Source organism: Pipistrellus hanaki, assembly GCF_964339955.1.
Source record: "Pipistrellus hanaki genome assembly, chromosome: 6".
In the NCBI taxonomy this organism is placed as follows: Eukaryota; Metazoa; Chordata; class Mammalia; order Chiroptera; family Vespertilionidae; genus Pipistrellus; species Pipistrellus hanaki.
Window position 1 is genome coordinate 64,853,433 of NC_140508.1, and position 14,407 is coordinate 64,867,839.

General features: G+C 41.5%; 1 protein-coding gene across 1 annotated transcript in view; it reads right to left on the reverse strand.

Annotated features, from left to right (window-relative positions):
- ARFGEF2 (ARF guanine nucleotide exchange factor 2) overlaps positions 1–14,407 on the reverse strand; it is an 85,453-nt gene that overhangs the window by 20,174 nt on the left and 50,872 nt on the right. Inside the window, exons 23-30 of the mRNA XM_084886926.1 lie at positions 13,638–13,737; positions 12,431–12,471; positions 12,160–12,329; positions 8,173–8,324; positions 4,192–4,364; positions 2,757–2,917; positions 1,074–1,204; positions 800–929 (exon numbers count right to left, since the gene is read on the reverse strand). Coding sequence (XP_084743052.1) covers positions 800–929; positions 1,074–1,204; positions 2,757–2,917; positions 4,192–4,364; positions 8,173–8,324; positions 12,160–12,329; positions 12,431–12,471; positions 13,638–13,737 — 1,058 coding nt within the window. The remainder of the gene's footprint in view (positions 1–799; positions 930–1,073; positions 1,205–2,756; positions 2,918–4,191; positions 4,365–8,172; positions 8,325–12,159; positions 12,330–12,430; positions 12,472–13,637; positions 13,738–14,407) is intronic.

The following is a 14,407-nucleotide window of genomic DNA, read 5'->3' on the forward strand; positions in this document are numbered from 1 at the left end:
TAATGAAGAAAAATTTTAATTACTTTACGAGACCAGTGATCTAACCCCTGAGCTACGGAGCCTTAGCTAAATTTTAATTACTTTAATATAAGATTAGAAAACTGTATCTATACCATAACCTGGTCCATTCGCAACCTTATTTAGTCTATATAAAAGACACAGGGAAACTTGCCAAAACATTAACTAATTTCGCAATGATTTTAAATGATGAGTTTTTTGTATTCTTAATATTCCATATTAAAAAAATGTTCCTTCTATATCAGGGAGGGAGGGAATGCTGTTCCTAAAAGAAGGTAAAGAAGTTACTCTCCCATCTTAAAATCCTGAGCTAGAATGCCTTCTCCCTCCAGGGTAGAAATAACAAAGACAACTAGAAAGATCTCACTTCTTTTTTAAAAATGGCCTAATGTTTGCTGACACCATCTGACTGCAACTTCATATTAAAAACCCTTTTAAGTGTTTTTGAAGGGACAGAGTCACTCCACTTTTTACTGACTGTTCAGAAGGTGTCAAGTGAACTAGTCGGGTGCCCTGCTGATCTGGCAGGTACGATGCCTCAGGGCCAAAAAGGCAGAGCGAAGTGATTAAGTTCCTCTCACTCGTCCTCAGACAGGAAGAGTTTCTTATATTAGTTGATACTGGTAGAAGAGTGCCAGGAAGGCTGTTTCCATTTTTAAAACACATCTCAAGTGGCTCAGTATTTAAGACTTCCCTGGAGATGAGGGCACAACCCCCAGAGGCAGACAAAGGACAGAGAGGCTTGTCTCCCATGTCATCCTGGGCTTTAGTCATCACCTACCTCTGACTGCTGCTCCGGGAGTTTCATATTATCAAAAATCCTGAACACAATTCTGAACAGGTCCTGCCACCAGTGCTTTTCAAAGGTGTGGCCGTAGCTCTTCATGATCTCGAACATGACCGTGAGTCCTCTGCAGGAACAAAGCCAGGGGCAGAAGAGGGAGGGAGCGGGGGAAGAGAAGAGCAGAGCAGAGAGTGGGAGAGCATGGGTCAGGTGAGCAGGTGACTGAGGCTCAATCAGTGATGGGAGGGGCACCACCCTGGGACACAGTTACCTTGTCCGCACATCCAGCTTGCACCTATTGATGATGCAGGAGAGCTCAAACAGAATGGGGAACCAGCCTCGGACCCAGACTCTGTCACCAGGAGCCACATTCATGTCATCGCTTGTGTATTCCTGTAGCACCTACAATGAAAGTCGCCTCTCATTACTATGCAAGCAAAAGGAAGAAAGTGAAAGGGAGCTACACAGGGAGGAAGGCCTCATACATGTCCTCTCCTAAAAATATCCATTCAGCAAGGGATGATGCAAAATCTTAGGTCTTTCTGGAATGTTACTACAGTTCTTAAAATACGACTTAAAATATTAGCAGCAACAGCTACTATTCCTGAATGCTTATTATGGGTCGGGGACTGTGAAAGTGCTCTACATGGTTTAATAATTCTCACTATGATTCCGAGAGGCAGGGAAAAAATAATGGTCCCATTTTACAGATGAGTCAACTGAGGCACTAAGAGGGTAAGTAAGCTGCCCAAGCTTATGCAGCTAAGAGCTGGCAGTCTTTCCATAGCCTGGATGTGAAGCCCTATTGCTAGGATTTCCAGCCCTTTGCTCTGTAACCACTCTTAAAGTGGCATTGTTTGTCGTAAAGGAATTTCTTTAACAACTCTGGTTACCTAATCTTAGGCAATTTCTCTTTGTGCTTCAGTTAACTCCCTTGCACAATGGGGATATAACTACCCACCTAGTAGGTCTGCTTTGGAGATTAAATAAATCAACACCCAGTCCCAGAATGGTGCCTGACATGTAGTAAGTGCTCAGCTAACAGTGGCTCTCACTATCATCATCATCATCATCTTCATGAGCGGTTGTGGGGACCAAACATGTCATCTCAGGGTCTTACAGTTCTGTAGAGAATGCCTGAGAAGAGATCTAGACACCTTAGTTTATGCTTGTTTCCACCCGATTTCAGTGTTCTGAGATTGTCATTTAAACCAAGCAGGCCGCCTTAGATAGGGAAGACATATCCTGTTTCCCCAAAAATAAGACAGTGTCCTATATTAATTTCTTCTCCCAAAGTTGCGCTAGGTCTTATTTTCAGGGGATGTCTTATCTTTCCACGCGCTAGGTCTTATTTTTGGAGGATGTCTTATTTTCGGGGAAACACAGGTAATAGAAAAATCCAAAATATTTCCAGGTGATTTTTCAGTGTGACTTCCCAGCCATGTCACAATGGCAAAATGTCATTTCATAAAAGGGAGGTTTATTTTCCTTCAAATAGAAAGGCCTAGCTCAGTGGTTGGCAAACTCATTAGTCAACAGAGCCAAATATCAACAGTACAACAATTGAAATTTTTTTTGAGAGCCAACTTTTTAAAATTTAAACTTCTTCTAATGCCACTTCTTCAAAACAGACTCGTCCAGGCTGTAGTATTTTGTGGAAGAGCCACACTCTAGAAGCCAAAGAGCCACAAGTGGTCCGAGAGCCGCAGTTTGCCGACCACGGGTCTAACTTGTTCAGCTTTGCGAAACAAAGCTAAAATACTATTATTGTCTACAAAATAATTTGTAGGATACCGAACAAAAGTCCAGTTGAATAAAATAATTTCATAAATACAAAATACAGAAAAGGTATAACCCCTACAATGGAAAGCTCTTTGTCAGGTGGTCAGGGAAGGTTTTTGGCCCCATAACTCTGTCCCCTCATCGCTCTTATGAGAGAAAAGGAGAAATGTACCCGAGGCCTCTCGGAGACGTATTTGGCACAGAAACGGATGAGCCGGATGGCTTCCATGCTGGTGTCAGGGAAAGCGGCGTTGCAGGCAAACTCCGATAAGCACTTCACAGCATCCTGAAAGGAGTCGATGGCAGCAGGGAAATGGTGTTGGAAAATAGTTGCTGGGGAGACAAAGGCACATTAAAAAAAATAAGACCAGGATTTAGAAATGGGGATTAGACACACACACACACACACACACACACACACACACCCCAGAGAGGATTTCTTTTGTGAAAATCTAAGAAAAGCATGCCAGTATTTCTGAAAGACAGTGCTTCTTAGTCAATTATTCAGGAATAAGTGCACTGGGTACAATTTGGGCTAAACTGGTTCCTGAGCTCAAACAAAGATGTAAAGACCCAAACATCATTCATTCAATAAACATTTGAGTGTCAACTATGTGCAAAGCATGGTTATGGGCCCTGGAGACAGGGATGATGAACTTGCTGCCTCAGGGTGCTCATGCTCCAATGGGCAAGACAGACAACTATCACCTAAATCAATTCCTATATAATCCTATAATAAAGAGGTAATACTCAAATTGACCATAACTCCAACACACAAGATGGCCACCACAAGATGGCCAGCAGGGGAGGGCAGTTGTGGGCAATCAGGCCAGCAGGGGAGGGCAGTTGGGGGGAACCAGGTCTGCAGGGGAAGGCAAGTTTGGGGGAACCACGCTGGCAGAGGAGGGCAGTTGGGGGTGACCAGGCCTGCAGGGTAGGGCAGTTGGGGGTAACCAGATTGGTAGCAGGGGGGAGGCCATCTTTGACCACATGGGGGTGGCCATCCTGTGTGTTGTAGTGATGGTCAATTTGCATATTACTCTTTTATTAGTGTAGATGTATTTTCTCCATAAGGCACATCACAGCCTTCCTGTGCTTAGGGACACAGGACAGCACTTTAGCACTATGTGCAGCACTATGTGCAGGGCCATTTTAAATGGCAAAATCACCAAATAAGACAAAAATGCAAAAAACGTGGCAGCAGGTGTACTATGAAAAGGACACTTGCTAATTTATAGTAAAAGAGCTGAAACAAGAAAGCAGAGCATGGCCTTCTAACCCAACTGGGAATGTGTACCTTGGGTGACTCAAGTATTTCGCTGTTCTGTGCATGTGCACGTCCACAAAAGGCAACCAAAGTGCCAGGAGTATTAGTGGGGGTTACGTTTAAATTTCAGCAAGAAGGTGAATTCACAAACATGGACGCTGCGAATAATTAGAGTTGACAGTATTTTCTTCACAGGGTTGCTGTGCACATGTCAAGAATATGGCACGTCATTATATCACAGTATAGTATAGCTAACCCAAGGAAGCCCTTTTTTGGGAGGAAATAAGCAGTCCCTCTTCTAGACTTGTGGGGGACGTTAGGAGGGAACAGAGACACTTACTGACAATGTGGCCTGTGCTCTGGAAGGCCAGCTCCACGATGTTCCCGTCGTGGTCCGAGGCTGCCTGGTGGAACACGGCAAAGATGTTCTTCCAGCCCGAGCGGATGTTGGCCGCCTGTGAGTTCACCATCTGGGCGATGCAGCGGATCACCATGTCCCGGATGGTCGGTGACCTGGGGAAGGAATGGGGCAGCCGTGTCATCTGTACTTTCTATAGTGGGAAGACATACACAGCTTATCATGTAGAAGCAGCACTTAACACATTTTTTTAAACCACGCAGTAATCCACATTCACTTAAAAAAAATTAGAGACAATATTTGACCAAAGCTTGGTCATGAATGTATCATTTTGATTGACTTATTATCAACTCTGGGGAAAAAAAAAAAAAAATCATGAATTCCTAATTGGGCAAGTCATGGTGAGTAGTCATGCCCCAGGCAAGACCTGTCCATAGTTTCTGTGCATCTAGGTTAACACACCTTTGAAATAACAGACCACATAATCTTGTTAACTATCTTGTAATCCAATCTCTGCCTTGTTTTTCCCCATTTCCATGTAATTGTCCTTTATGTTTCCTCTTTAATATCACATCCATAAAAAAGCCGCAAAACTATTATTCTCTGGATCTTTGAGATCTTGCTCTCCAGCATATGTCGGCAGTTTGCCTCAAATAAACTCTTACACAAATACAAGAAAAAAATTAGAGACAGTTAGTGCCTACCCAGAAACTACCCTCCCACTTCCTTACAACAGAACTCTCACTGCAGGCAGCAACATGCCCAACTTCAGGAAACAGATCATAAATGATATGAGACATGGAAATCTTGTTGCATGTGCCAGGACTCCAATTTCCCAGCCTCCCTTGCAGCTAGAGGAGCTACATAATTACTCTAATTAGATGTCAGAAAAAAATGTATGGCATCAGGGAGAAGAGGTTTCTGGGAAGGTTTAGCTTGTCTTAAAAGGAATACACATGGCAGGTTCTGCCCCCTTTTCTCTTATTTTCACTCTGAACAGCAGCATGATGGCTGGAGCTAGAGCCTCAGTCCAGCAATGACAAACAATAGGCTCAAGGATGAAAGTGACCTTGTGGATGGCCAAACAAAGAAATAGAAAGAACCTGAGTCTTGATAACAACTGGGTTATGATTGTTCCGTATAAAGAGTGTTTCTATCCCTAGCCCCTTAATGTTTTTTAGAGTAATTACCAATGATTTATTGAACATTTACTTATCTATCACACTGGAATATAAACAAGAACTTGTTTTTTAATTTTATTATGAAAAACTTTAAACATATATGTAAATAGAGAGGATGGAGTAATGAATACTGTATACCTATCATCCAGTTGCCATGATTATTGAATCAGGGCCAAATGAAAATATAAATTTTTGACTGTTTTCATTATTGCTGGATGCTTGGCACTTAGAATAGTACCTAGGAGATGGCAGGCCTCCATAAAGCCAAGTGAATGAATGAAAAGGGTGACTGCTTCGAAGGGCTAGTAGCTGCCTTGACCTCTTTATCACTTTCCTGGGGCACAAATGCTGAGTCACATAATCCTTGACCTTGCTGGAGGCTGCTTCAGCAATGACTCTTTCTCTACCCCGCAATACCCCCCTCAACACCCCCCCCCCCCCCCGCCCCCAGCAGCCTCAAAAAGATGTGTGACACATTATTACTATGTGCAGTAGTGTAATGTGTCCTTTGGGAAAAGTTACACACCGATTGCAGTGTGATTTACTTAGAGACAATAGATGTGAATCAGAGTCTGTTCATTTTATTTGCTTCCACCATCAAGAAGAAAAAAACTGTGTGGTTAGTGGTAGGGTTCTTTTTAGGGGGTCAATAGGGAAATTAAAAAAAATATATGTTTTTACTGATTTTCTTTTTCTTTTTCTTTTTATAAATTTTTATTGTTCATATTATTACAAATGTTCCTTTCCCCCTCCTTCTCACCCCACCCTCTGCCCTTTCCCCACCCCCCATTGTCCTCATCCATAGGTGCACAGTTTATGTTCAGTCTCTTCCCACATCCCCCTCTCCCCTTTTCCCCAAGAAACATCAGTTCACTCCCCTTCCATACCTCTGATTCTATTATATTCAACAGTTAATATTGTTCATCAGATTTTTTTTTTAGTTTCCTTGGTTTTTAGATTCACTTGTTGATAGTTACGTATTTGTTGTTCATAATTTTTATCTTTATTTACTTTCTCTTCTGAAAGAACCCCCTTCAGCAATTCATATAATTCTGGTTTGGTGGTGATGAACTCCTTTAGCTTTTTTTTATTAGTGAAGCTCTTTATCTGACCTTCGAATCTGAGTGATAGCTTTGCTGGATAGATTATCTTTGGCTGTAGGTTCTTACTATTCATCACCTTGAATATTTCTTGCCATTCCCGTCTGGCCTGCATGGTTTCTGTTGAGAAATCAGCTGACAATCGTATAGGTGCTCCTTTATAGGTAACTACCTGCTTAGCTCTTGCTGCTTTTAATATTCTCTCTTTGTCTTTTGCTCTTGGAATCTTAATTCTGATTTGTCTTGGTGTGGTCCTCTTTGGATTCCTTTTATTTGGAGTTCTGTGTGCTTCCTGGACTTGTAAGTCCAATTCTTTCACCAGGTGGGGGAAGTTTTCTGTCACTATTTCTTTCAGTATGTTTTCAATATCTTGCTCTCTCTCATCTTCTGGGACCCCCATAATTCTGATGTTGGATCGTTTGAAGTTGTCCCAGAGGTTTCTTACATCATCTTCAATTTTCTGGATTCTCTTGCCTTCTAGCATCTGCAGAGGAGTGTCTTCTGGCTCTTTATGTTCCAAATCTTTGACTTGATTCTTGCGATCTTCTATTCTGTTTTTAGGACTCTGTATAATATTTTTTATTTCAGACAATGTATTCTTTATTTCTTGTTGATCCCTTTTCATATCCTCATAGGTCTCATTTATTTTATCGGCCTTTTCTAGTAAACTCTTGAAAAAACCTTATAAGTGTGGTTTTGAACTCTATATCCAGTCGCTTTTTGTCCTCCATTTCTTTCGTTTGTGATCTATTTGGTTTAGGCATTTTTGCAGGCAGCTTTCCTGATGGGGCAGGGTTTCAGGGTGGAGCCTACAGCCTTGGCTTCCGTCAGCCCCGCCCTATGCGACTCCTGAGACTCAGGGTCCTTCAGTACTTGTTGCAAGCGCCTCTGAGAGAAAGGTGCCCTCGATTTTCGCCTGCTGCCAAACTGTCTATGCTCTCCCCCAATGAGTTCGGTATTGGGGTTCAGTTCAGTTGGTGGTGGGATTGGAGGTGGCGTTCAGAGCAGTCTGGAGCCCCTGTCTCCTTCCCACCGGGGCAATCCTGCGGCACAGCCGGCCGGCCCTTCTCTGCGCGCAATGTGCGTGCCTCTGGGACCTCCTTTCGCTGCTCCCCGGGGTTCCGCCTTACAGCCCAGCTCCCTATGGATGAGCCTGGGTCCCCAGGGTCTGGCCTAGAACTGGGGTTCAGAGCAGTCAGAAATGGGGCCCAGCACAGTCGGAGCGTTTATCTCTTTCCCGCTAGGGAACGCCAGCCAGGCACTCAGCCTCCCTCCTCTCCGGCTCTGTCCTCTCTGCACGTGCCGCGTGTCTCCGTACCTTGGGCTTTTACAGCTCCTCCGCGCTTCCTTCTGGTTTTCTCCTTGCTTCTTGTTGTAGAATTTCCAGTCAGTCGACTTTCCTGTAGTTCTGGGTAATGTCCATTTTATATTTTAGTTGTATTTTATTGAAATTGTTGTGTGCGGCTGCGGCTAGTGGCCTACCCGAGCAGCCATCTTGGATTCTCCAATTTCTGATTTTCTTTTTTTTAGAGAGAGATGAAAGTGAGGGATATTGAGCCTATAACCTGGTGGGAATTGAACCGGGGAACTCTGGGTTAATGGGTCGATGCTCAACCACTAAGCCTCACTGGCTGGGCCCAGTGGGGAATTTGACCAAAGCTCTTTCAGAACAAAGCACATACCTGTTTTTCTTCATGATATGCTCAAAGGGTCTCAAAAAATCTTTCTGGAAACGGAAGTTGGCTAATTCTCCCTTCTCAAGAAACTTCATGGAAAGTTGCCTTAATGAGTCAACAGCAAAGATAGCGACATCTTCATTAGGGTTACAGCCAACCTGAGCACAACAGGAAGTGAGGTGAAATAGGCACAGTGAAACAATTGTTGATGGGGGGTTCTGAACCTCAAAAATGGACGTCCTGCCTTTAAAACAAATGCTCTGGGAAAACACACTGAAGGAGAGAAAAAATGATTATTTAGCATTTGACTTGTACAATTTTAGTTAAGTTTAATGGTGAAAGTAATGTACATTTAGTTACAAATTCTTTTAAAATGTGCCAATTTGTTAAAAATTGTGGCAAAATACACATAACACAAAATATATCATCTTAACCGTTTTTAAGTGCAGTTTAGTAGTTAAAGACATTCACATTACTGTACTACCAGCATTCTCTTCATCTTGCAAAATTGAAATTATACCCATTAAACAATTCTACATGTGCTATTTAACTTGATACAAACATGCATGACAGGTCAGAAGACCTAGAAGTCTCTGTAAAACCTTTTCATACTGCCCACGTCTGCCGCCTAAAGCAAAACATTACAAATAAGTATCGTCAGCCTCAGAAAATTCAGTAGAAATAGTGAGGCTTTCAATTCCCAAACATTAGACTTGTCTGTGGGTTACCTACTTTTAGGGACTGAAGTTATGGGTGTAAACTTCTCCCTCAAGAAGAAACCCTAACAGCAGAGCAAGGGGATATTTCTCACCAGAACTCCTGACAAAGGATCTGAACCGCATACAGGAGCCTATTCCAAGTGAGAAACTTCACTGACACATGTCTGACCGGAAAATGTTTGAATTCTAACAAAAATCATTATTATTTGCAATAAAAAAAAAAAAGATCAATAGGAAAATTACTACATGATATGTTCACATGGAATAACATTGGCAATTAAAAAGAAAGAATAAATCCAGCCTCAAAAAAGAAGGAAATTCTGTCAAAGGCTACAACATAGATGATCCCTGAGGATGTTATACCAAGTGAAATAAGTGAGATACAAAAGAACAAATACTGCATGATTCCATTTATATACGTACCCAGGCTCATCAAATTCACAGACAGAAAGGAGAAAGTAGTTCCCAAAGGGCTGGGGAGAGGAAGGAATGGGGGTCGTTGCTTAATGGGTACAGAGTTTCAGTTTTGCAAGATGAAAAGAACGCAGGAGATCACCACAATGAATGTACTTAACACTTCTGAATTCTACATTTACAAATGGTTAAAATGGAAAATTCTGTTATGTATGTTTTACTACAATTAAAAAGAATAAACTCATATATTGTAGCATAATTAAGGAGCAAATTACAAAATATGTGTAATACTAGTTGTTTTTAAAAAAAAGCAAAACAAACCAATATTATCTATATTTCTATGAGTATCAACATATGCATGTGTATAGAAAAGTGTCTGGAAAGATATTTATCAAACTGATAAGAACAACTAGTTTTAGGGGCTGTCCTGTTGGGGTGGTGATGGTCAAAGATGTTTTTAGCTATAATTTTTTAAAAGATGTTCATGTAGCCGAAACCGGTTTAGCTCAGTGGTAGAGGACTGAAGAGTCCCAGGTTCGATTCCGGTCGGGAGCATGTACATTGGCTGAGGGCACATCCCCGGTGGGGGGTGTGCAAGAGGCAGCTGGTCTCATGGCAGGGGGTGTGCAGGAGGCAGCTGGTCGATGTTTCTCTCTCATCGATGTTTCTAGCTCTCTATCTCTCTCCCTTCCTCTCTGTAAAAAATCAATAAAATATATTAAAAAAAAAAAAAAAGATGTTCATGTAATGTTTATGTAATTAGAGACTAATAAAAAATATAACCAATCCTAAAAATTCAGGAGAATTCAGGAATTCCTGTTTCAGAAATATACACCAGGCTTATTGTGCAACTTTGCATAACCCAAGACACACATGTGCCCTCGTTTAGAAGAAAAGAAACATGTGATTGTCCCAATGGCTCTGCTAGAATCTCCAGAGCTAAGTTACAGCTGTACTTAGCCGTCCATTTCTTCAAGCCTCGAGATTCTCAGGTGCTCCAATTCCCAAGGGAAAGCAGACATGGTTTTGAGGTCGTGAAGAAGAAAAAAAAAAAGCCCCAGGGCGAGCAAATGAATTTTCCAAACTTTGTGCTTAATGGCACCGATTAGATAGAATGAAGTTGACAGCCATGAAATGTCTAAGTACTACCTGCCACGTCCCAAGCTTGCCCAGAAGTGACCCAGTGGTAACTGAGAACTGGCATGTAGAGTATTGACAACAGAATTGCAGGTCGGAAAGGGAACTTGTAAAATTGACAAAAGAACATGAAACCTAGACTTCCAGAAAGTTCACGTCAATCATGTCAACTGGTGCACTAAGCATTCATTTACTCGAACAGTGGGAAAGATGGTTGCTGAACCAGCTGACTTTAGAAGAATGACAGTGTCACCATTCACTCAGCAAACAGTTGCTCTTATAGCTGTTTCCTCACTGAGAGTTCAGATGAAAGGTCACTTGCAGAGAAGACTGACATACTGTGTCACCTGACCCTTTACCATGTGGGTGAACTCTCTGAGGGCAGGGACCTCACCTGTCCACAGCCTGGTATAGGCACTCAGGCAGTTTGTTAAACAGATGTTGTGAGGTACCCTACTTGGAGCTAATAAGGACACAAAGTAAACACGAACTTTGATTAGTTGATGTTCCAAGTTAGACTACACCTGACAATGCCTTATTTCTGTAGGGTCCGGGAGCAGCTGCCCATGAGAGCCAGCAGTGCCCAACTCTTCCTTAGTCTACACATTTAGTGGCATCTTATTCCTAACCTCAAATTGGTTGCGGGAAAAGGGAGGGAGCACCATAGAAATCAGCAGATGCTACAAATTATTTATTGGCACTCTATTGCTCCTTCTATATTCAATGGCAGACAACTTCTTTTTACGATTTTTTTAAAAATATTTTATTGATTTTTTACAGAGAGGAATAGAGAGAGATAGAGAGTTAGAAACATCGATGAGAGAGAGTCATCGATCAGTTGCCTCTTGCACACCCCCTACAGGGGATATGCCCGCAACCAAGGTACATGCCCTTGACCGGAATCGAACCCGGGTCCCTTCAGTCCCCAAGCTGACGCTCTATCCATTGAGCCAAACCGGTCTCGGCTCTTTTAAGATTTTTCTTCTATTCAGTGTAGAGAGTGATTCTCTTTTGGGTAAATTGTTGTGTTTTTTTTGTTTGTTTTGTTTTTTACTATTTTTAAGCATCTGTATTATAACTGTATTATTATATCTCCAGACCTGAGAAATTTTTTGTAAATTGTAAAGTGTGCTTTGGTAGGGAACAGTGTTATTAAGCTGTTATTTTTCCCTTATGAAGCAATTAGCATCACAAGTACATACATACACATGTAATACATATTCTTCTGATTTCTTTTTCTTTGGTCAATATAGGTGTGCATGTGTCTACCTATATTGACCAAAGTGCATGTATATAATGAAACCTCTTGTGGAGAGAAAGTTTAGTCTGGCTCTCTCTCAGTAGTTGTCAGTTTCAGAAAAGTGGTGACAATGAAGTTAGAATAGAATGGAAGTGACATTTAATAGTGAAACTACATGGAACATAAACTTTTCAGAAAGCACTTTAGGATTTCATAATGTTTTCAAATACCATTATGTTTGTTGAGTGACTATCCTTTGTCATGTTAGCCTATGGGATATTAAGACTTTGCACAGCCTGAATTCTTAATTCATTCTCTTTAAGTTCTATCAATATGTAAGTATGCTATGGGTCCTACTGAGCTGTCCTTGACTCCACAGGGAAAATGAGTGATAGGCACCTAAACTCTCATCACTTCTTTCTAAAATTTAATTGCCTGTTGTTTTGGACAGCGATGGAGTAGTTTTGAAATCTGAAGAGTTACCTTATTGAAGTGATCTCCGATCACTTGCCATATTCGGGACCACTGCAGTCGGATCCGATTCATGTTGTAGTATGATATCTCCACAATCTTCTGTAAGCTGAACATGCGGGGATGATGGGGGGAAGCCAGCTCGTCCATGGACACAGCACACAGCCAGCGGACAAAATCAACTACAGGCCAGACCCAACAACACATGCGAGGCCTCGTTAGTAACGGTCAGACGGTCACAACACGAGGCGTCTGAGTTATCACAGAGGAGTCACATACATACCTATTGCATTTCCATCCAGTCGAGTAGATCCGGTAAAAATTCTAGGAAGGTAATTCCAGACATAATAAAATGAAAATTAGATTTGAAAGCCCAAGTTTCAATCTCAAACAATCTTAGAAAAGGGAGAAAGGAAACATTTCAGGTCTGGTATCTCCATTTTAAAATAAATGCTGAGGCCGAAACCGGTTTGGCTCAGTGGTAGAGCGTCGGTCTGCGGACTGGAGGGTCCCAGGTTCGACTCCGGTCGGGGGCATGTACGTTGGTTGCGGGCACATCCCCGATAGGGGGTGTGCAGGAGGCAGCTGGTTGGTGTTCCTCTCTCATTGACGTTTCTAGCTCTCTATCTCTCTCCCTTCCTCTCTGTAAAAAATCAATTTAAAAAAATTTAAAATAAATGCTGAGGCATCAGAGGTACAGAACAGAAATGCCTATACTGACAAAGTGACACACCAAAAGGAGAGGGGAAGAGTTAAAACAAATTAGCATGTGATGACACCACAGTGGGAGTGGCTGAGTGAGGACTTCCAAAAAGCTGCTCTTCTATGACAGCAATAAAAAACTGGCAAAAAATTACCAAAATCAACATTTTCAGAACTGAACTTTGGAATTACAAAAGGCTTATAAAAATGTTTATTCAAGAAAGATGGCTTAATGAATTGTGAACATTATGGCAGTTTTAACTTGACACAATTTGGTCACAAAGTTAAAGTTGTAATTTTTTTAAAAGGTCATGATGGAATTCAAGGTCAAAATCAAAATGAATGTGAAGGCTATGAGTTATGGACCACGTTTGCCACTTTGAACAGTTCTTAGTTTGAGTGATTTGGAACCGACAATATTGACAACAAACAAACTAGGAGTCATTCACCTAGTAACTATATAGAGCAGCGACTTTCAACTGCTGTGCACTAAGAGTTTTTAAAACATGAACTACCTATTTAGTTAGGGACACTGACCTCTTTTTCCCTTAGATTGTCAAATAAAAATGACAGCCAACACAACAAAAGCCATCTGGTGTAAATGAATCAAAATATTTTACTTTTTTTTTTTTTGTCAGATCTGCAACGAATAGATTTTTTTGGTGGCCACAGAACTTTAGTAATTGGTTTATATGTGCCGTAAGATATACAAGGTGGAAAATTGCTGACACAGAGCATTCCAAGCCCCTGGGTGATCCAGCTTCACTGGAGAGAAGTCATTACAGTACCTGTCTACAGCCACGACCACACTCTGGGAGCTGGTCTCCCCAACCGATTCCTGGAAACTGGCCATCTGTCTTTTATCCACTCCACCACTCACCAAATTACCTGAAACACAATGCGCAAAACCAACAGTCCTTCCAAAACAGTCAAGTATTCAGAACACCGTATCAACATGCAGACAAAAGACACAAATGAGAATGGTTTGCAGGCAAAAAATCCTCAACTGATGGTGGAGTAAAATGAAACTTAGATTTTGGGGTTTGGCTTTTAAAATGAATTCTTATACTTTCCCTTGTTTGTATTAATCATCTCTCTTCATAGTGTTTTACATTTTTATATTACATGCCTATATTAAGGAAATAAATTTGAATTAATGTACACTAACCCAGAGCTTCTATAATATGTAATGACTTACACCTGCTGAATGTTCAGTATAATGTTCCAGGATTTCACTCCAGTCACCCTCACATGCACCCTAAGAAGTAGGTACCATTACAACCCTCCATTTTCATAGAGTACTGCTACTTTGTACTATTCTAACCACTGTTTGTGGGACCTAGGAGCTTGCTTTCTGCAATCAGATGGTTTGGTTTTGAAAATTACCTCTGCCACTTGTTTGCAGGGTGGCTTTATATCTCCCTTCATCCCCTGTACCTCAACTTTCCTCATTTACAAACTGGGGATAATAGTCCCAGTCTCACTGACAGCTTAGAATGTGGCCTGGCATATCTGTTTGCCCTAATATTACTGTGTTGCCAGTATATCACTGATAAGA